This window comes from Diaphorina citri, unplaced genomic scaffold (assembly GCF_000475195.1).
Source record: "Diaphorina citri unplaced genomic scaffold, Diaci psyllid genome assembly version 1.1 scaffold4, whole genome shotgun sequence".
Taxonomy (NCBI): Eukaryota; Metazoa; Arthropoda; class Insecta; order Hemiptera; family Psyllidae; genus Diaphorina; species Diaphorina citri.
The window spans coordinates 550516-571253 of NW_007377443.1; the positions used below are offsets into that span (position 1 = coordinate 550516).

General features: G+C 40.5%; 1 protein-coding gene across 1 annotated transcript in view; it reads right to left on the minus strand.

Annotated features, from left to right (window-relative positions):
• Nucleotides 1-20738, minus strand: part of LOC103522428 (serine/threonine-protein kinase par-1) — a 127216-nt gene that overhangs the window by 16399 nt on the left and 90079 nt on the right. Inside the window, exons 2-12 of the mRNA XM_026829995.1 lie at nucleotides 19275-19442; nucleotides 13971-14024; nucleotides 13645-13693; nucleotides 11515-11708; nucleotides 10901-11036; nucleotides 10251-10493; nucleotides 6907-7023; nucleotides 5666-5854; nucleotides 4686-4822; nucleotides 4197-4302; nucleotides 3996-4127 (exon numbers count right to left, since the gene is read on the minus strand). Coding sequence (XP_026685796.1) covers nucleotides 3996-4127; nucleotides 4197-4302; nucleotides 4686-4822; nucleotides 5666-5854; nucleotides 6907-7023; nucleotides 10251-10493; nucleotides 10901-11036; nucleotides 11515-11708; nucleotides 13645-13693; nucleotides 13971-14024; nucleotides 19275-19442 — 1525 coding nt within the window. The remainder of the gene's footprint in view (nucleotides 1-3995; nucleotides 4128-4196; nucleotides 4303-4685; nucleotides 4823-5665; nucleotides 5855-6906; nucleotides 7024-10250; nucleotides 10494-10900; nucleotides 11037-11514; nucleotides 11709-13644; nucleotides 13694-13970; nucleotides 14025-19274; nucleotides 19443-20738) is intronic.

Genomic DNA, 20738 nt, shown 5'->3' on the forward strand with positions numbered 1-20738 from the left:
CATGAAAATACCGTCTCGGTACTGCATTGCATTACTTCGAGAAAAACCTTATATTGACATGTAAAAATTGTAACACACAGTATAAACGTGTGGTATTATCTTATGGACACATCATGTTATGCGTAACTTGGAATAGCATTTACTTGCATTACCGGATTACAAAATCGAGTCAAGCACATGAACACAAAAGCACGATAAGCAATACCACAGACATGTTAGTAGATTGCGTTAGTAGAAAGCCAAGGAAAACGAGTGTAAAGCTACGGTGAGGATGTTGATGAAGGTGATGGGTGGTGAACAAGAAATCAGTTAGGAAAGAAAGTAAACCTACTGATATCTAGTTAGGGTGAAAATACACAGGGTTATTAGGGTATTAAACTGATGTTAGATTAAAGTAGTTTCTCATTTCTAAAAATTCCTCTAGAATAAAACAAAATGCCCATCGGCCTTTTTCTTCTGCCCTCCCAAAGAAAGTAAAGAAAACTGAGCACGATAACTATCCAAATAGAAGGAAAAATACAAAAATAACCCAAAAAGAATAGTGGAGAGACAAAGAAGAGGTTCATAAATTTAAATCATGTGCACCAAAATCTCAATCATGCAATGTTAGTAAAAAAATTCGTGTCACAAGAGTGCATTTTGTGAGAACGATGGAATAATTTGACAAGGCCTTTAGTTTTCAATGATTGCGTTAGTAGAAAGCCAAGGAAATCGAGTGTAAAGCTACGGTGAGGATGTTGATGAAGGTGATGGGTGGTGAACAAGAAATCAGTTAGCAAAGAAAGTAAACCTACTGAAATCTAGTTAGGGTGACAATACACAGGGTTATTAGGGTATTAAACTGATGTTAGATGAAAGTAGTTTCTCATTTCTAAAAATTTCTCTAGAATAAAACAAAATGCCCATCGGCCTTTTTCTTCTGCCCTCCCAAAGAAAGTAAAGAAAACTGAGCTCGATAACAAATAGAAGGAAAAATACAAAAATAACCCAAAAAGAATAGTGGAGAGACAAAGAAGAGGTTCATAACTTTAAATCATGTGCACCAAAATCTCAATTGAACGCATTACATCATGCAATGTTAGTAAAAAAATTCGTGTCACAAGAGTGCATTTTGTGAGAACGATGGAATAATTTGACAAGGCCTTTAGTTTTCAACTCCTTTAAGCATGCCTTCAGTCCAGTTTTAGTAAATAGTGAACAAAAGACTTGGCAGTAAGTCGCACGACAATTGCCCCATTAAACGGGTGGTTATAACAGAAAACGGAAACCAGCAGGAAAACTATGTCGCGGGTTCGATTCCCGTCCGGGAAGAACTTCAACCCAAACTAAAGGTTCCCTCTCGGAACAGCTAGCTTTCTCTTATCCTGCTGCCCCCCTTCTCTCGACATTGGGATGATTACAGATCCCTCTATCAAATCTTTTAAATCACAAAAGATCTAACCAGATAGCAGTGACACAGGGCGTTTATTATAGCCAATGACCCTATTAACACTAATCAAATCTCTTAAAAAAAGGTAGCTCCTTACCTTAAGATCTCTATGAATTATTTTCTTCTGGTGACAATACTGGACTGCGGAAACTGTTGTTATTATTCGGATAAAGAACTTTCTTTACAGCCGGGTTTCGAACCCCGAACCTCTCACTTACCTTGGAAAAGTTCAGGGGCGGCGTAGGGAGGACTGCCACAAAACGTGTCTAGCTTATTACCCGGAGTGAATTCGTTACTAAATCCAAAGTCCGCTATTTTAATATTCATTTCACTGTCTAAAAGCAAATTTTCAGCCTGTGGGAGATTAAGAGAGACAGAAGTTAATAAAATAAAGAAAGTTTTATTTAATAGAAGCAGAAAAATATTCCGATATAATACATTACAATACCAAGTGTTTTCTTATCCTTTAAGCATGCCTTTTAGTAAATAGTGAACAAAAGACTTGGCAGTAAGTCGCACGACAATTGCCCCATTAAACGGGTGGTTATAACAGAAAACGGAAACCAGCAGGAAAACTATGTCGCGGGTTCGATTCCCGTCCGGGAGGAACTTCAACCCAAACTAAAGGTTCCCTCTCGGAACAGCTAGCTTTCTCTTATCCTGCTGCCCTCCTTCTCTCGACATTGGGATGATTACAGATCCCTCTATCAAATCTTTTAAATCACAAAAGATCTAACCAGATCGCAGTGACACAGGGCATTTATTATAGCCAATGACCCTATTAACACCAATCAAATCTCTTAAAAAAAGGTAGCTCCTTACCTTAAGATCTCTATGAATTATTTTCTTCTGGTGACAATACTGGACTGCGGAAACTATTTGCCTGAACTTGGCCCGGGCTTCTTTCTCCTTCATTCGCCCGTGTAGAACTAGATAGTCAAACACTTCTCCCCCGCTGGCGTACTCCATGACTAAGTAGAGTGTTTTCTCTGTTTCGATCACTTGGAACAGTTTCACTGCAAGGGGAAAGAAACAGAGACAGGGGTTAGTGAGTGAAAAAATTTCAATACTAAGTTAAAGTTTACAATATCCTATACCAGACATATTTCAATATTTTTTTTACATTGGTATTGCCGCCACTGGTCGCTACTCGATTAAAGTAGCTAATCAATTGTCCTCACGAGGCTAAGTGCAGCCCGAACTCCAAACACAGAGCTTTGATCCCGCCGGGAATTGAACCCGGGACCTCCGGAGTGCAAGTCTAGTATACTCACTCGGCCACGAAGGTTGTTTTGTATAAATTACCTATTACATATAATAAAATAATTTCCCCGAATTATCTACGTAGATACAAAGCCGTTTTCGACAGGGGTTTTACCAGCGGAGAGACCTAAGTTGTTACAGTACGGAACGATCGGAGGGTAAAACCCCTGTCACTGAAAACCTTGGCAATTATACAGTGACGTCAAGCCCCTATCGAACTTATCACAAATGTAATAGGTAACATAATTAATGTAATAACATGATGAAAAAATTGACATCGCCAGGAATCAAACTCTTGGTGTTGGCGTTCACTCAAGCATTGAGGCGAGGAGAACTAGCGGAATGTTGGCTCGTAAAGTGTACTCGATGGTGACATCAGAGTGGTTCACATTGTAACTAGCTTGCTTCCGGTGCCAGAGCCAGCTCTTGGCTCATAGGCCGTGGCTACTATTGACGCTATATCCTAGTATTAGTGATGGGACTGTAGATCCGAGTATAAATGGATATAATATTAGTTCGTATTAAAGCTGCTCAGCCGTATTTAGGGGGTTCTCTACCTCGATTTTCTGCTTTACCGTACGTCAGACTCCAAGAGTCCCTAACCTTCCAGACAGGCAGGGCCGTATTTAGGGGGTTCTCTACCTCCATTTTCTGCTTTACCGTACGTCAGACTCCAAGAGTCCCTAACCTTCCAGACAGGCAGGGCCGTATTTAGGGGGTTCTCTACCTCCATTTTCTGCTTTACCGTACGTCAGACTCCAAGAGTCCCTAACCTTCGAGACAGGCAGGGCCGTATTTAGGAGTTTCTCTACCTCCATTTTCTGCTTTACCGTACGTCAGACTCCAAGAGTCCCTAACCTTCCAGACAGGCAGGGCCGTATTTAGGGGGTTCTCTACCTCCAATTTCTGCTTTACCGTACGTCAGACTCCAAGAGTCCCTAACCTTCCAGACAGGCAGGGCCGTATTTAGGGGGTTCTCTACCTCGATTTTTAAGCTGCTCGAACAGGACTAGAGTCCTTTTATTCCAGCAGTACCCCCGTTGGTCCCATGGTACGGAAGGTTTTTTTTTACCCAGATCCACCAAACAGGAGTTTTTAAAAACTCTTCCTTTTTGGATCACTAAAAACTCCTTTTTGGAACATTAAAAACTCCTTTTTGAATTGTTGAAAATTCTCCCATTAGTGAAATCTCTCATTAAGTCCTTGGCGAAATCCACCATAAGTGTAGGGGGGATCATGCACAGGGGAGTGACTATGGTGTAGCAAGGCAGAGAGCAAGGAGATAGGGTATAGAAATGCCCACCCCCAGCAGAGTTAGTAGCGGTGGCGACTGTCGACTCACGCAACGTTTCCCCCCCGGATGATGCCCGTCGCGACGGCTTGGCGTTCGAGGCGCTAATGGAACGATGCACACCTCTATGTGAGGGGGACTGAGCTGCCCCCCCACCTCCTCCCCCGCCACTGCCCCCCGTGGCAACGCCCCCAGAGCCTGGCTGCATGTTACGCCAAGAGCGTGAGGAGCCACTGCCCCCCGTGGCACCGCCCCCAGAGCCTGGCTGCAGGTTACGCAACGAGAGTGAGGAGCCTGAGCGAGAGCCGTCCGATTCCGGCTGAAATAGAAAAACAAAACGGAAATTAGATCTTCTTTTTAGTTCAGAACAGTGATTCCCAAACTGGGGTTAGTGGCCCCCAAGAGGACTTCAAAACCCCCCGGAAAATCACATAAAATACAGTGAAGGAGCCCCGGCACCTTTACCATTAAAAAAAAAAAAAGTTTGGGAACCGCTGGATTACAGCATTGAAGTAGGACATGTTGTCCTCTTTCATAGAGGGAACTGTAACTGCTAAGGTCTTACCGTCCCCAAAGCGGGGAACACTCAGCCTGGTGCTGAGCCGGGAATCGAACCCGGATCTCCCGCGTGCAAGGCGAGCGTAGTGATCACTACGCCATGGGAGCTCACTTTTTAAGTTGTAATAATGATGCAATACTCACGTCAGTGGATTTCCTGCCCAGCAGCAGGTAGGTGGCGAACACATCATCGTATTTGGCTTGCGATAAACTCTCCTCGATTTCACTCCGGCTGTAGCCCAAACCCACCAGGGCCTCTGAAAGTAAACCTTCAACACATTAGATGGTAATATTGGATCTGTCCTCCCCCCTCAACAGGAGGGAGAGATAGAGGAGGGAAAAGGTACTCTCTCTGAACGTGGGACATAGACTATTTTTTCGGATGAAACATTTCGCTCATTTCGGTTGTTGTTGTAGCGGTTTTAGCTAGAGCCGAAAGTTGACGACAAAAGAGAGAAAATGTCTCTTCTATCAGCCATACACCAGGGCAATAGTCTCTAGCTCTCTAGCCATGTTTAATTGGCTCATCCTGAACCGCAGTCAACCATCGTGAGGACTTGTCCCGTATCAAATGGGCGACACGATGCTTCCCATTTAGGTACTGGGTCACCACGAGAACACCGGAAAGTAATCCCTTGAAGTATTAGCAATTGAAAGACTTTTTTTTTCGATGATGGGATTCGAACCCGGGCCAGGAGTTTCAGCTTGGCTAGCAAGTGGCCTCAGAGTGAGCTTTTCGTGTGCGAAGTTAAGCTGAGTTTACCTCACTTTGACTCAACCTCTCTACATTTCTGGGTATCCGTAGAAGTTCCCTAGCAAGTTCAGAGAGAGTACCTTGACTTAACACTTAGACACAGTGGGGTTAGTATACGTAGGAACGAGATCAAGCCACACACAGATGAGCAACGCGATAAAAAAATAATTTACACGTTAGAGAATACTGAAAATTTGTTGATACGAGTGTTGGGGGATTGTTTTAAAGAGTGGATTTTTACCAAATACCGAACTAGTAAAACTAGAGGAAAGAAGCCTTCTACTAATCACAAGTAAAAACGAGGATAGGGGAAAGTTGCCTTCTACGAATCACTAGTAAAAAACGAGGATATAGGGGAAAGAGGCCTTACTCGTATCGAGGGGCGCGATGGAGGCAGTGTTCTTGGCAGGTCGTCCTGCATTGAGACGGGCCGTGTTCTCCTTGATGCTCGCCGAGTCTATCGTGTTCTGTCGCTTGAAGTTGGTGGGGGCCGGGGAGATGCTGCTGTTGTGCGTGTGATTCGTGCCCGCACCGCCAGAGCTCGTGACTGGGGCTCCTCCTATATAATATAGTCAGGACGTTAGGTACTCCTAGCTTTTTATTCTAATCTACAACTATTCTGTCTGAGATTTATGGCTTCCCTGCTTTTATCTACAACTAAAATTTATGGTTGTGTCGTTTTGGCAACACAAATTTTGGGTGGCAAAACTGAAAAGTTCTATATTTCCAGTGAAATATTGATTTTTTTTCTGCTTTTATCTACAACTAAAATTTATGGTTGTCTGAAATTTATGGTTGTGTCGTTTTGGCAACACAAATTTTGGGTGGCAAAACTGAAAAGTTCTATATTTCCAGTGAAATATTGATTTTTTTCAATACTATTTCATTCCTACACATTTTTTTTCTTTTAAAGAAATTAACTGGTGTGTTAGTTTTGCAAAGCCAATTTGGTAAGCGTATTTTCACTGACACTTGAATAATCTCATTACTGTCCTCACGAGGATATGTTCATAGCTTTTGTTAGCTTTTGTTTAATAGCTCTTTATTAATACATTGGAGGAGTGGGATATTGTAAATACTCAGACTAACTTATAGCTCCATCTAGTCTAGCTGACAAAACTTGTTCCTCTACGGAACTACATAAAGCTCTATTCAGCAGTCTAGTGTACAAATAACAAACAAAACTCACTCTAAAGCCTATTGTTTTGACGGAGTATAAATACTTGTTGTGGTCAGATAAGAGGCCCCCATGTCATTAGACCTCAGGAGTGTGGAGATAAAGTGAATGACAGTACGTACATACATAGTGGTATTCTTCACTTATTGTACATCATAATTAAATGAACAGTTACATAATTTCAATAAAATACTACGTACTATGACAGTCAGACGGTATAACCAACCTGGAAGAATTTTACTGTGGAGGTACTATTTGAGTTGCATTTTAAACGAAAACCACTTTTTCCGAGTCTATGAATTTATTGATTACAAGATTTTTTGGGGGCACGTGCTGAGCCGGGAATCGAACCCGGATCTCCCGCGTGCAAGGCGAGCGTAGTGATCACTACGCCATGGGAGCTCACTTTTTAAGTTGTAATAATGATGCAATACTCACGTCAGTGGATTTCCTGCCCAGCAGCAGGTAGGTGGCGAACACATCATCGTATTTGGCTTGCGATAAACTCTCCTCGATTTCACTCCGGCTGTAGCCCAAACCCACCAGGGCCTCTGAAAGTAAACCTTCAACACATTAGATGGTAATATTGGATCTGTCCTCCCCCCTCAACAGGAGGGAGAGATAGAGGAGGGAAAAGGTACTCTCTCTGAACGTGGGACATAGACTATTTTTTCGGATGAAACATTTCGCTCATTTCGGTTGTTGTTGTAGCGGTTTTAGCTAGAGCCGAAAGTTGACGACAAAAGAGAGAAAATGTCTCTTCTATCAGCCATACACCAGGGCAATAGTCTCTAGCTCTCTAGCCATGTTTAATTGGCTCATCCTGAACCGCAGTCAACCATCGTGAGGACTTGTCCCGTATCAAATGGGCGACACGATGCTTCCCATTTAGGTACTGGGTCACCACGAGAACACCGGAAAGTAATCCCTTGAAGTATTAGCAATTGAAAGACTTTTTTTTTTCGATGATGGGATTCGAACCCGGGCCAGGAGTTTCAGCTTGGCTAGCAAGTGGCCTCAGAGTGAGCTTTTCGTGTGCGAAGTTAAGCTGAGTTTACCTCACTTTGACTCAACCTCTCTACATTTCTGGGTATCCGTAGAAGTTCCCTAGCAAGTTCAGAGAGAGTACCTTGACTTAACACTTAGACACAGTGGGGTTAGTATACGTAGGAACGAGATCAAGCCACACACAGATGAGCAAATTACGCCTCATGAGGGTTAATTCAAAAGAAAAACACGCCTGATGAGAATTAATTCAAAGGGAAAAACACGCCTATTGCAGATGAGCAAATTACGCCTCATGAGGGTTAATTCAAAAGAAAAACACGCCTGATGAGAATTAATTCAAAGGGAAAAACACGCCTATTGAAGGTTACCTAATTTAAAAAAGCAAAATTACGCCTAGTGAAGGTTAATTCAAAAAGAAAAATACGCCTATTGAAGGTTAATTCAAAAAGAAAAATACGCCTATTAAAGGTTAATTCAAAAAGAAAAATACGCCTATTGAAGGTTACCTAATTCAAAAAGCAAAATTACGCCTAGTGAAGGTTAATTCTAAAAGTTAGTGACTACACTATCCAGTACTGAAAATTCATATTAAGCAAATCAAGTTAATTTCCACAATGCCAAATTGTGAATACATTTAAGAACTACTCAAACGAAATACACGCTCAAAACTACGATTCGTATGGGAAAAAAAAAAAAAAAAATGTATGTTACAGGGGTTTATTATGTTTGCACTTTGTAGGAAAAAATAAAACCACACAAAAAAGGAAATTCAATAATTCAAGTACCCACCTATATCAACATTATAAAATTTCCCCCATGAAAAAAGGAGTCCTTTTTCTCTCTCCAACCCTCATTCGAATAGAGAACCTTAGTACCTTATAGCATGAATGAAGTGAATAATGCTAGGAGCTTACCACTTCGGATTATGGACCTGAGTATTAGGTATATCTAATCCGACATGGTAATCCCTAGCATAAGGTTACGGATAATGTAGTCATATGAGCCAATGTCAAGTTGGAAAGACGGAAGCAGGTTGTGTTTGAAAATATACAAACAGGTTGGCCATCTGAACAAAACCAACCTCAGTGGTGTGGTGGTTAGCACGGTGGACTCTGGATCTGGAAGTTGGTGGTTCGAGTCCAAGTCAAGTCATTAAATTTAGCGTAGTTTATCAAGCGAGGAAGGACATTTGTGACAAGCATTTAATGCTCAACACAATTAAAATTCCTTTTAGATCTGAACAAAGGTCGAATGATCATTGTGAATTTCTCTTCAAGAGAGGAAGCAACCAGACATATAATGCAATCTACTGTTAGGTAGGTATATTTTTTTATCTATTTATTAGTACCATCGCAAAACCAGAATTAACTTGGAGCTGAACCCTGTTCGTCTAAAACTTCAGAGTAATAGCTAAAGTTTGTGTCAACTGAGGAAGAAACAGCTCAGGTGCGCTGCATTTGCTTCTAATTTTCCTGATTTCTAGTGGATGAAACAACTCTTCAGGCCAGCCACTCATAAAAAGGTATCAAGTAGACCTGATAGGCGGACCTGATCAGGTCTACCTTATAGTGAGGGCTGGCCTAAATTTCCTGTTTTCCAGTGGCTGATACGACTATTTAGTCCGTATTCTGATAGAGGATTTCAATAATCACTTAATGAGAGATTTCACTAATGGATTACAACATATACAGTACTGGACAGCCTTCTAATTCAAGGTCAATGTCCTAATTTGACAACGAAACGACATTTCACACTTCCAACACAACACAATGGGCTTTTATCTCCCAATTTCCATCCTGTCAAGTACTTTAAGAACAAGAACAGGTCAAGTATTGTGCTAACTATCATTCAAGTACTACATGCAGATCACGTGGGTATAGGGTACTCCAAAGTGTTAATTAATATCTCATGTTGACGCACACCAATAAAATTAAATTAAAAAAATAATAGTAATGATAATAATGAAATAATATCTCAATAAACTTGATATTGCTATTTTCAAAGAGACCTATTGTTTTGACGGAGTATAAATACTTGTTGTGGTCAGATAAGAGGCCCCCATATCATTAGACCTCAGGAGGGTGGAGATAAAGTGAATGACAGTACGTACATACATAGTGGTATTCTTCACTTATTGTACATCATAATTAAATGAAGAGTTACATAATTTCAATAAAATACTACGTACTATGACAGTCAGACGGTATAACCAACCTGGAAGAATTTTATTGTGGAGGTACTATTTGAGTTGCATTTTAAACGAAAACCACTTTTTCCGAGTCTATGAATTTATTGATTACAAGATTTTTTGGGGGCATTTTCTATGGTCACATAAATCAATACAATCAAATAATTGAAGTAATGCCAAAGCCTTTTCACATTTTTTGTGGATATCACAGATCACAGTATTCTCAGTGCCTCCTTTGAATAGAATCCTTACTTCCCCCCTTATGCTGTGTTATCTGGCACCAAACTTTGGGGAGCTCATCAATAATTTTTTTTGATTGCTTCTCTCAGGGGTAATTTTTCCTTTTCCTGTCTTGCGAACTTGCGCACGCCCCGACCATAAACTTAATAAAAACAAAACACAAAGAACCCAACGTTACCTCGCCACTTACTTCTAGGGAAGCCCGTTTGGCCGGGTAAACTTTGGGGAGCTCATCAATAAATTTTTTTGATTGCTTCTTTCAGGGGTAATTTTTCCTTTTCCTGTCTTGCGAACTTGCGCTCGCCCCGACCATAAACTTAATAAAAACAAAACACAAAGAACCCAACGTTACCTCGCCACTTACTTCTAGGGAAGCCCGTTTGGCCGGGTTGAGTACCAGGAACTTCTTGAGGAGGTTCTCGCAGTCCGTGGACATGTAGAACGGGATCCGGTACTTGCCGCGCAGCACCCTCTCCCGCAGCTCTCGCAATGTAGAGCCGTCGAACGGGAGGGAGCCGGACACCAGGGTGTACAGGATCACGCCCAGGGACCACACGTCCACCTCGGGACCGTCGTATTTTTTGCCTGCGAAGGAGAGATGCTTTATTAGAGGACACTTTTGTTTTTAAATAAACAAAAAAAAATGAGAATATAAAAAAAGTATGTTACTCGGCACCGCTTTCGCATTACTTCTATGCAAATTCTTTTACATCCATGCCAATTCACGGAAAAAATCGCTCAGAAAATTTCCGCCTTGGCCGGGTTTCGAACCTAGCACCTCCGGGTTGAGAGTCAGTGCTCTTTATCACTCCGCCACAGAGGTGGGCTATTAGAGGACACTAAGGCGATGAATTTAGATAAAGGGCCTATGTTATTTTTGCTGCTAAAATAGGCCCTCCTTCCTGGGAACGATTGAACACTGAACAGTTGTTATTATTCGGATAAAGAACTTTCTTTACAGCCGGGTTTCGAACCCCGAACCTCTCACTTACCTTGGAAAAGTTCAGGGGCGGCGTAGGGAGGACTGCCACAAAACGTGTCTAGCTTATTACCCGGAGTGAATTCGTTACTAAATCCAAAGTCCGCTATTTTAATATTCATTTCACTGTCTAAAAGCAAATTTTCAGCCTGTGGGAGATTAAGAGAGACAGAAGTTAATAAAATAAAGAAAGTTTTATTTAATAGAAGCAGAAAAATATTCCGATATAATACATTACAATACCAAGTGTTTTCTTCTCCTTTAAGCATGCCTTCAGTCCAGTTTTAGTAAATAGTGAACAAAAGACTTGGCAGTAAGTCGCACGACAATTGCCCCATTAAACGGGTGGTTATAACAGAAAACGGAAACCAGCAGGAAAACTATGTCGCGGGTTCGATTCCCGTCCGGGAAGAACTTCAACCCAAACTAAAGGTTCCCTCTCGGAACAGCTAGCTTTCTCTTATCCTGCTGCCCCCCTTCTCTCGACATTGGGATGATTACAGATCCCTCTATCAAATCTTTTAAATCACAAAAGATCTAACCAGATAGCAGTGACACAGGGCGTTTATTATAGCCAATGACCCTATTAACACTAATCAAATCTCTTAAAAAAAGGTAGCTCCTTACCTTAAGATCTCTATGAATTATTTTCTTCTGGTGACAATACTGGACTGCGGAAACTATTTGCCTGAACTTGGCCCGGGCTTCTTTCTCCTTCATTCGCCCGTGTAGAACTAGATAGTCAAACACTTCTCCCCCGCTGGCGTACTCCATGACTAAGTAGAGTGTTTTCTCTGTTTCGATCACTTGGAACAGTTTCACTGCAAGGGGAAAGAAACAGAGACAGGGGTTAGTGAGTGAAAAAATTTCAATACTAAGTTAAAGTTTACAATATCCTATACCAGACATATTTCAATATTTTTTTACATTGGTATTGCCGCCACTGGTTGCTACTCGATTAAAGTAGCTAATCAATTGTCCTCACGAGGCTAAGTGCAGCCCGAACTCCAAACACAGAGCTTTGATCCCGCCGGGAATTGAACCCGGGACCTCCGGAGTGCAAGTCTAGTATACTCACTCGGCCACGAAGGTTGTTTTGTATAAATTACCTATTACATATAATAAAATAATTTCCCCGAATTATCTACGTAGATACAAAGCCGTTTTCGACAGGGGTTTTACCAGCGGAGAGACCTAAGTTGTTACAGTACGGAACGATCGGAGGGTAAAACCCCTGTCACTGAAAACCTTGGCAATTATACAGTGACGTCAAGCCCCTATCGAACTTATCACAAATGTAATAGGTAACATAATTAATGTAATAACATGATGAAAAAATTGACATCGCCAGGAATCAAACTCTTGGTGTTGGCGTTCACTCAAGCATTGAGGCGAGGAGAACTAGCGGAATGTTGGCTCGTAAAGTGTACTCGATGGTGACATCAGAGTGGTTCACATTGTAACTAGCTTGCTTCCGGTGCCAGAGCCAGCTCTTGGCTCATAGGCCGTGGCTACTATTGACGCTATATCCTAGTATTAGTGATGGGACTGTAGATCCGAGTATAAATGGATATAATATTAGTTCGTATTAAAGCTGCTCGAACAGGACTAGAGTCCTTTTATTCCAGCAGTACCCCCGTTGGTCCCATGGTACGGAAGGTTTTTTTTTACCCAGATCCCAGAATTATTAGTGTGTAGATTAGGTACTTACCTATATTTGGATGGTCGAGCATTTTCATTATTCTAACTTCCCTAAATAACTGCAACAGAGAGCAAAACAAAACAGGATGTTAGTCAAACATATAAGATACATAAATTAACCAGCTTAATTAACTGTAACATTCATATTTGATCGTTCTTCATCTTTTCCCTTTTCTGTCAATTCAATTTCATTGTAAGTTCAGTTCCAAGTTTCCGTTTATTTTTCCAGAGACCACCATTAACAGTGTCTTCGAATATAAGAAAAATGAATTCTGATTTATCTAGAACCTCTAAGGAGAGGCTTGAAATATTTCTGCAGATATTACTTTAACTTACCTTTTGTAAACTGCCTGGATTTAATTGTGTTTTGTCTATGATTTTGATTGCCACCTGAAAACAAAATGAAACAGAATATCCAAGATTAGTATTACGAAAACAATAATTTTTTGTTCAAATTCGCAGAAGATACATAGGGACTTCATTTGCACCGTAAAGCTAGCCCTTTAACTGCTAAGGTGTTCTCTCTAGCTTTTACTTCCTGAGCTATACCTACTACTACTTTACTGGTGTTTGGTGTTATAAACCTTTGATGTAAAATATGTATGTAAGTAATTTATAAATTTGTAGGAAATAACTGAGTACTAGGGCTTCCCATTCTCTCCTCATTTCAAACTCCCCACTGAACCTTCTCTTTTGGCCTCCACTTCTCCTAACATCACGAAATTCAAGCATCTTGAAAGTCGTCAAGTTCACTTTCACTCTCAAGATCGAGTCAAGTGCTTTGTGTTTTACAGTTACCTTCCCGGGAGAAATGGAACGGCTGAACAGTTGTTATTATTCGGATAAAGAACTTTCTTTACAGCCGGGTTTCGAACCCCGAACCTCTCACTTACCTTGGAAAAGGTCAGGCACTAGTGTCGTAGTATTGGAAGGGGTAAGGGGCTCATCTCGTCCCCTACATATATCGTACACTCCCCCACTGTGTATCAGACTGGGGCACGGGCTCACCTATTCGCCCAGATCCCAGAATTATTAGTGTGCAGATTAGGTACTTACCTATATTTGGATGGTCGAGCATTTTCATTATTCTAACTTCCCTAAATAACTGCAACAGAGAGCAAAACAAAACAGGATGTTAGTCAAACATATAAGATACATAAATTAACCAGCTTAAGTAACTGTAACATTCATATTTGATCGTTCTTAATCTTTTCCCTTTTCTGTCAATTCAATTTCATTGTAAGTTCAGTTCCAAGTTTCCGTTTATTTTTCCATAGACCACCATTAACAGTGTCTTCGAATATAAGAAAAATGACTTCTGATTTATCTAGAACCTCTAAGGAGAGGCTTGAAATATTTCTGCAGATATTACTTTAACTTACCTTTTGTAAACTGCCTGGATTTAATTGTGTTTTGTCTATGATTTTGATTGCCACCTGAAAACAAAATGAAACAGAATATCCAAGATTAGTATTACGAAAACAATAATTTTTTGTTCAAATTCGCAGAAGATACGAGTACATAGGGACTTCATTTGCACCGTAAAGCTAGCCCTTTAACTGCTAAGGTGTTCTCTCTAGCTTTTACTTCCTGAGCTATACCTACTATAGGGACTTCATTTGCACCGTAAAGCTAGCCCTTTAACTGCTAAGGTGTTCTCTCTAGCTTTTACTTCCTGAGCTATACCTACTACTACTTTACTGGTGTTTGGTGTTATAAACCTTTGATGTAAAATATGTATGTAAGTAATTTATAAATTTGTAGGAAATAACTGAGTACTAGGGCTTCCCATTCTCTCCTCATTTCAAACTCCCCACTGAACCTTCTCCTAACATCACGAAATTCAAGTCCCTTGAAAGTCGTCAAGTTCACTTTCACTCTCAAGATCGAGTCAAGTGCTTTGTGTTTTACAGTTACCTTCCCGGGAGAAATGGAACGGCGAAACTTTAGGGTGGCCTGTCCTTCATTCACATTCTCTCCATTGTTTGTAAAACAATGTCAGAGCAATGAAGGGGGTATTTCCCCCGAAGAGTCGCAATATTTTCTTTTCAACAGTCTAAAATCTTACCCTTCGGTCTCCAGCTACACTCTACTCTAGTCTCATGTTAACCCTCGGGTATGTTAACTCTCGATTATACCGCAGAAGCCCCAAGTTCCATTCTTCATGAGACTGTAGACTTGGGGTTTAAAGTTATTAAAGACAGTAAGTACCTACTGAAAAGATCATGTACTAGTCTTCTTCTTTTTTTTCTTCGCCTTTTCCCGTGTACAGACGGGGTCGGCGTTTTTCGTCAGCCTCTCAATCAGCCCTAGCTAGGGGAGCAATGAAGGGGAGTATTTCTCCCGAAAAGTCGCAATATTTTCTTTTCAACAGTCTAAAATCTTACCCTTGGGTCTACAGCTACACTCTACTCTAGTCTCATGTTAACCCTCGGGTATGTTAACTCTCCATTATAGCGCAGAAGCCCCAAGTTCCATTCTTCATGAGACTGTAGACTTGGGGTTTAAAGCTATTAAAGACAGTACTCGTAAGTACCTCCTAAAAATATCATGTGCTAGTCTTCTTCTTTTTTTTCTTCGCCTTTTCCCGTGTACAGACGGGGTCGGCGTTTTTCGTCAGCCTCTCAATCAGCCCTAGCTAGGGTGATTGCTTTGCGCTGGCATTTGGTTTAGGCTACCTCTGGTAGCCTGGAGGAGGAGGAGGAGGAGCCCGGAGAGGAAGACTGGAAAATATCATCCACTAGTAATGTTTACCTACATATTAGAAGTTACATTTCCCTCCTATAATCCGATTAGTTCCTCTGATATGAATATACCCTCTACCTTTGTGCACCTCAATACTAACTTTGTTTATTAGCATAAAACCAGGAAACTTCTACCTAATCGCTCAAAGCCCGCGCCAAATCTTACTCAAGAACCCAACTCGATTTCGCAAACTTTTTTCTTCTAGATGTTATCTCAGAATAGTATCAGCGTGAAACCATAGCCAAATTTATTCCTCCAGTAAATTTCCAGATACCTAGGCGAATAAAGAAGTCATTAACAGTGGAGGATCTACGAAGTAGCATATCAAGGGATTGCACGAGGCAGTCCATAAGTCCACACCCTAGGCACTGAAAAACTTTTGAGTGCGGAGTACGAAATGAAAACATCCACTACTGTTTCTGTTCTCCTTATTGTGATTTCAACAGGTTCATTATTTTGTTGCTATAATTTCAGCAATCATTTCGCACCAAGGTCCATTGTACTATTGCACGGGGGACCTTCATGATCAGAGTACTTGGGTCATTAATGTCTTCAGGTCTATTTGTTTTACCAACAATTCAAATAATGGGATAGCTTTGTAATTTGGTTCAGCAGAACTATAATTTTGGTTACTTTGTGTTCAATAGCCAGTGCTGTTTGTTTTTGATACGTTGAACGCAAAAATCGGTTCTGTAATTTCATTTGTCTCATTATAAAATCTATGACGAAAATTCTGATTCTTGTGACGATTATTGCCTATAATGCCTAGATGCTCAAACGGTTGAGATGGTTAGATTTCATATTCTTCTGTGGCAGTCTAAATCCAGAGCTCTACTGTCACACGAAGGATGACATGACATCATTATTAATTTCACTGTGTGATTTGACAAAGCTCACCTTCATATCATTACACGAAAAGCGTCAAAAGCTTCAATTCCTGCAGCTTAGAAGGACTGAACAATTTTCGGGGGGGGGGGGGGGGGAAAAAAAAGTTTTTTTTTTTGCGTTGTAGGGCTTCTCAAAAAATGGGGGGGGGGGGGGTGGTAAAACAAAGTCTATTTCTTGTGAGCTATGAGCCTTCATAAAAAAAAAGTTAAAAGGTTTTCCTCCCAAGCTAAATTTTTTATACAATACCATCCATTCTAAAAATTTAAATGAACCATTATAATTATGCATAATGTTTGAGTTTAAAATAATGAAATGGCATTAGAGTGCTCCGGGCACAGGTAAACCTTCAAGGTTGCTAATGTTATACCTGCCAGAGACCTCCCAGCATACAGGGTGGGTTTCAGTCACACAAACAGTTCAGTGTAGGTTGTGTCTGAATGGATCTCATCGTCCCGAATTCGAAGACAAGGCGATCAGAATAAGGGGATGCTAGACGTTCCGAGAACGAAACTGATAGTTTTAGGAAACAGTTCGCTCCGGGCGGAAATAGAACCCTTGGTGAAATATGAATACACTGATATGGTTACACCCTGTAGATAAGATATAGATTGCACGGCAGATATTATAATGCACGTGATAATGGCTTTTGTGATATATCTCTCCTCTGATCTCTCTAAGTTCGTACCTCCTATACATTTCCATCTCCTATTACTTGTGTCCTATGTTTTCCTGCTCTGTAGATACCCTTAAAGTTCTTTCTTTAGCGCGTTCTTGGTTCCCATATAGTCCATATACCATTAAGTAATTTCCTACAGCATCATTTTCAACAAGTCCACATCATCATCTTGGCTTTTTTTCCCCTTTGTTAAAAAATCAAGTTAAAATGATCCCAGGGGCGAGGTAGACTCCGCCCACGACAAGAAACGTGTTGAATGTGGGAAAATTTAAATATTTCCATTTCGTTCGTACCTCCTATGTTTTCCTGCTCTGTAGATACCCTTAAAGTTCTTTCTTTAAGTCCATATACCATTAAGTAATTTCCTACAGCATCATTTTCAACAAGTCCACATCATCATCTTAGCTTTTTTTCCCTTTGTTATTGTGGTCACATGACTAGTTTTCTCGACTCTTCAGGGACTTCAAGTTAAAATGATCCCAGGGGCGAGGTAGACTCCGCCCACGACAAGAAACGTGTTGAATGTGGGAAAATTTAAATATTTCCATTTCTACCCCTGCTAATTTTTTTCTCCTTCATGGTAGTCCCTTTTGCCTCTTGTAGCGCCAGGGTTTCCACTGGTTTGTTTGTTTTTAATTGTATAGTCTGTTCTTTTTCCCTTCTGTTCGCAGTATTCGCTTTCCTTTACATTGTTTTTACTAACTTTAAATTACCAGCCGGAGGAAACTCACCCACAAATGATTTCCCTTCTGCCTTCTCTGCTAACATTTTAAACCCTCCATCCCTAACCTTCCAGACAGGCAGGGCGGTATTTAGGGGGTTCTCTACCTCCAGTTTCTGCTTTACCGTACGTCCGACTCCAAGAGTCCCTAACCTTCCAGACAGGCAGGGCGGTATTTAGGGGGTTCTCTACCTCCAGTTTCTGCTTTACCGTACGTCAGACTCCAAGAGTCCCTAAGCTTCCAGACAGGCAGGGCGGTATTTAGGGGGTTCTCTACTTCCAGTTTCTGCTTTACCGTACGTCAGACTCCAAGAGTCCCTAAGCTTCCAGACAGGCTTACACGAATTTTTGCTGAGTAAATTGTACTCCAAAATATCAGATTATCAAAAGATCAATTTGAAACTAGTATGTATACAACTGGCAGTTCAAAATTTTGAAGGTAAAAATTACACAACACATCAGTCAAAGTGTAACAAACACACTACGTTAAAAACTTTAATATCCGGATCCGTTATAACATCAACTGATTACTGGTATGGTATCTATCTACTTCATATCTGGATTTTTAACTGGAAATTTTTTAACGATAGGATTTTTTGAGGGGCGTGCATGATAAAAAGAGAGTTTTGGTGTCAGCATATTTCACGCAAACAGAAATCAAGTTCATTTCCTAATCTTATGTAAACGAACGCACTGTATACAGTAGTCATTCCTGGTCCTGGAATAGTACAATAAAGAATAGGTAGGTTTTCCAAATATCCCTTCTAGAAATATTCTCCTCGGAAGTGGATTTGAACTTGCTTATATGTACACAGGTAATGGGGTAACCTTATTCTATTCCCCATACCTATGTACCTGTGCTTGAGATAGAAAAAGTTTCTAAACAAACATAGGTAACATAATACGAGTGAACATTAAAGTTAGACATGTTATTCTAGCCACAGAGTTGTTATAACTCGCTTAATAGGTCAAGGAAACTCCGTATGATTTGCATGTGTGTTCAAAGAAACACATAAAACAGAGGTGCCAGGAACATATGTAGAGGTGATGTAAAATGTAGGTACCCGTACGTAACAGAATATTTATATCTCCTGATATACGTACAGATACAGATGACTGAGCTATAGAGGCTTTGGATGGGGGTCGAGCATTTTTTACTGAACCTGAATTATTGATGGATTTTGTTCCGAGCAAATTTTATTGCCAGGGAAATAAATTCCACTACGACTGGGGGGGAGCTGATGTCCGTGTTTTCAAAGGGTACAGAACTTCGTGATGAGGGTTTTTAATTAGGAGTATTGAATATCCTCCCTCTACAGATTCTATAGGTACACATTGCATTTGAGTTCCTGGGAGCTTACAGGAGATTTTATCTAAATTGTGTGACCATGATGCTTTTATTTTCCAATAGGTGGTTTTATATATTCTATCTACCTTTCATGAGACGCCAAAGAGTTAAAACTCAACAATCTTAACGTCATCAGATTATCTTAGGCATCATATGAAAACATTGAGAACCACCATAATTCGTATTTTGCTCAGTTTGACCCCCGCAGTTCCCGAGCAATTTTCAATACGAACGTTTAATGATGCCAATCACGCAATGGGGTCTATCCTCTTCCATAAACTACATAAATAGATGTCGTTTAAACTCACCTCTTTCCCCGTGGGCACGTGCTTGGCTAGCTTGACCTTGGCAAAGTTGCCCTTGCCAATTGTCTTGAGCAGCTTGTACTTTCCAATGTGCGGCTCGTCCCTCTCCCGTCGAGACGACTCTCGCCTCGATGACATGAGTCGACTCGAGCTGATGTTGTTCTCACTGCCCTGTGAACACAAGAAGAAAAACAAGGTTAGAGTGGGGGGGAGAAAAAGATCCGACTCAACATAACATGAGACGACTCAACACTCAACAGTCTCAACACAAAAAAGAGTTTAAACATGGAAGATGGTGCACTTGGTGCAGAAATTCCCTGATATGTTAATGGTGTTTTAGAAGATGATACTTTTTTTTATACGTAAAAAAATAAATAAAATACTCGTCCCGTTTCGGACTTGCCTGTTGAATCTGGAATGGTAGATATGGAATAAAAATACATTAAAAACATATGAGCTAGACATAGACCCCTTGGTCTTCCAAAGAATCCAAAACATTCACGTCATCACATCAATAGATGGACTTCATTACGAATGTTTCTTCGGTAAAAGTTGTGGTTAATTCATAGCAGTTCCACCATCAAACAAGTGGGCGGAGGGTGAGTCCTCATTTCAAATTCAAAGCACGAATATCTGAAGTCAGCTGTCAATCAATTCTTACATCTGAAACTTTTATCATTCATATTTTTTTTTTTTTTTCTTATCAAGTTAGGTACCTACTAATTATGGGAGACTTTGCAATAGATATGTAACTGATATGTATTAAGTAATGTAGGTTAAGGCTAAGGCTAAGGGCGGCATTTTAAAAGCACAAAAGTACAGGTACAGGTATACAGTTACTTGTAACTTTCTCACAATAGCTGTATTTTACCTTTGTTCAGACTTTCTAAAACTCACACCTCAACAAATGAACAATGAATATTTGTGTTCAGCTCCAGCCCAAGAAATGTGGGCCTCTAGAATACAAATCTTTATCTCTATCCGGATGACATTCAAACGATTTTCCGCAGAAGTATCAGTCAGATTAGCCTGGTATATACTGACAGATAAAACCGAACAGCAAAACCTTTTAGTTTGGATAGTAGAACTGTTGGACTATCTGTTTTCCTCTCATAAGATTTAACTGAAAAGTTCCTTTTTTCAACTGTACTGATACTTTCATGAGACGCCAAAGATTTAAAAATCAACAATCTCAAAGTCATCAGATCATCTTAGGCATCATATGAAAACATTGAGAACCACCATAATTCGTATTTTGCTCAGTTTGACCCCCGCAGTTCCCGAGCAATTTTCAATTTAATAGTCTCGAAGCTCTATTGTATAGACTTTGTATCCATGGAAGATTTGATTAGTCTTGCACAACGTGGCAGAATTTCTTCTAGTCTGTTCCCGGTGTAATTGAGCTATCATCAAGCGATTAAACGTATCCTACATTGTTTCATTATTCTATTTAGATCTAGACGATAG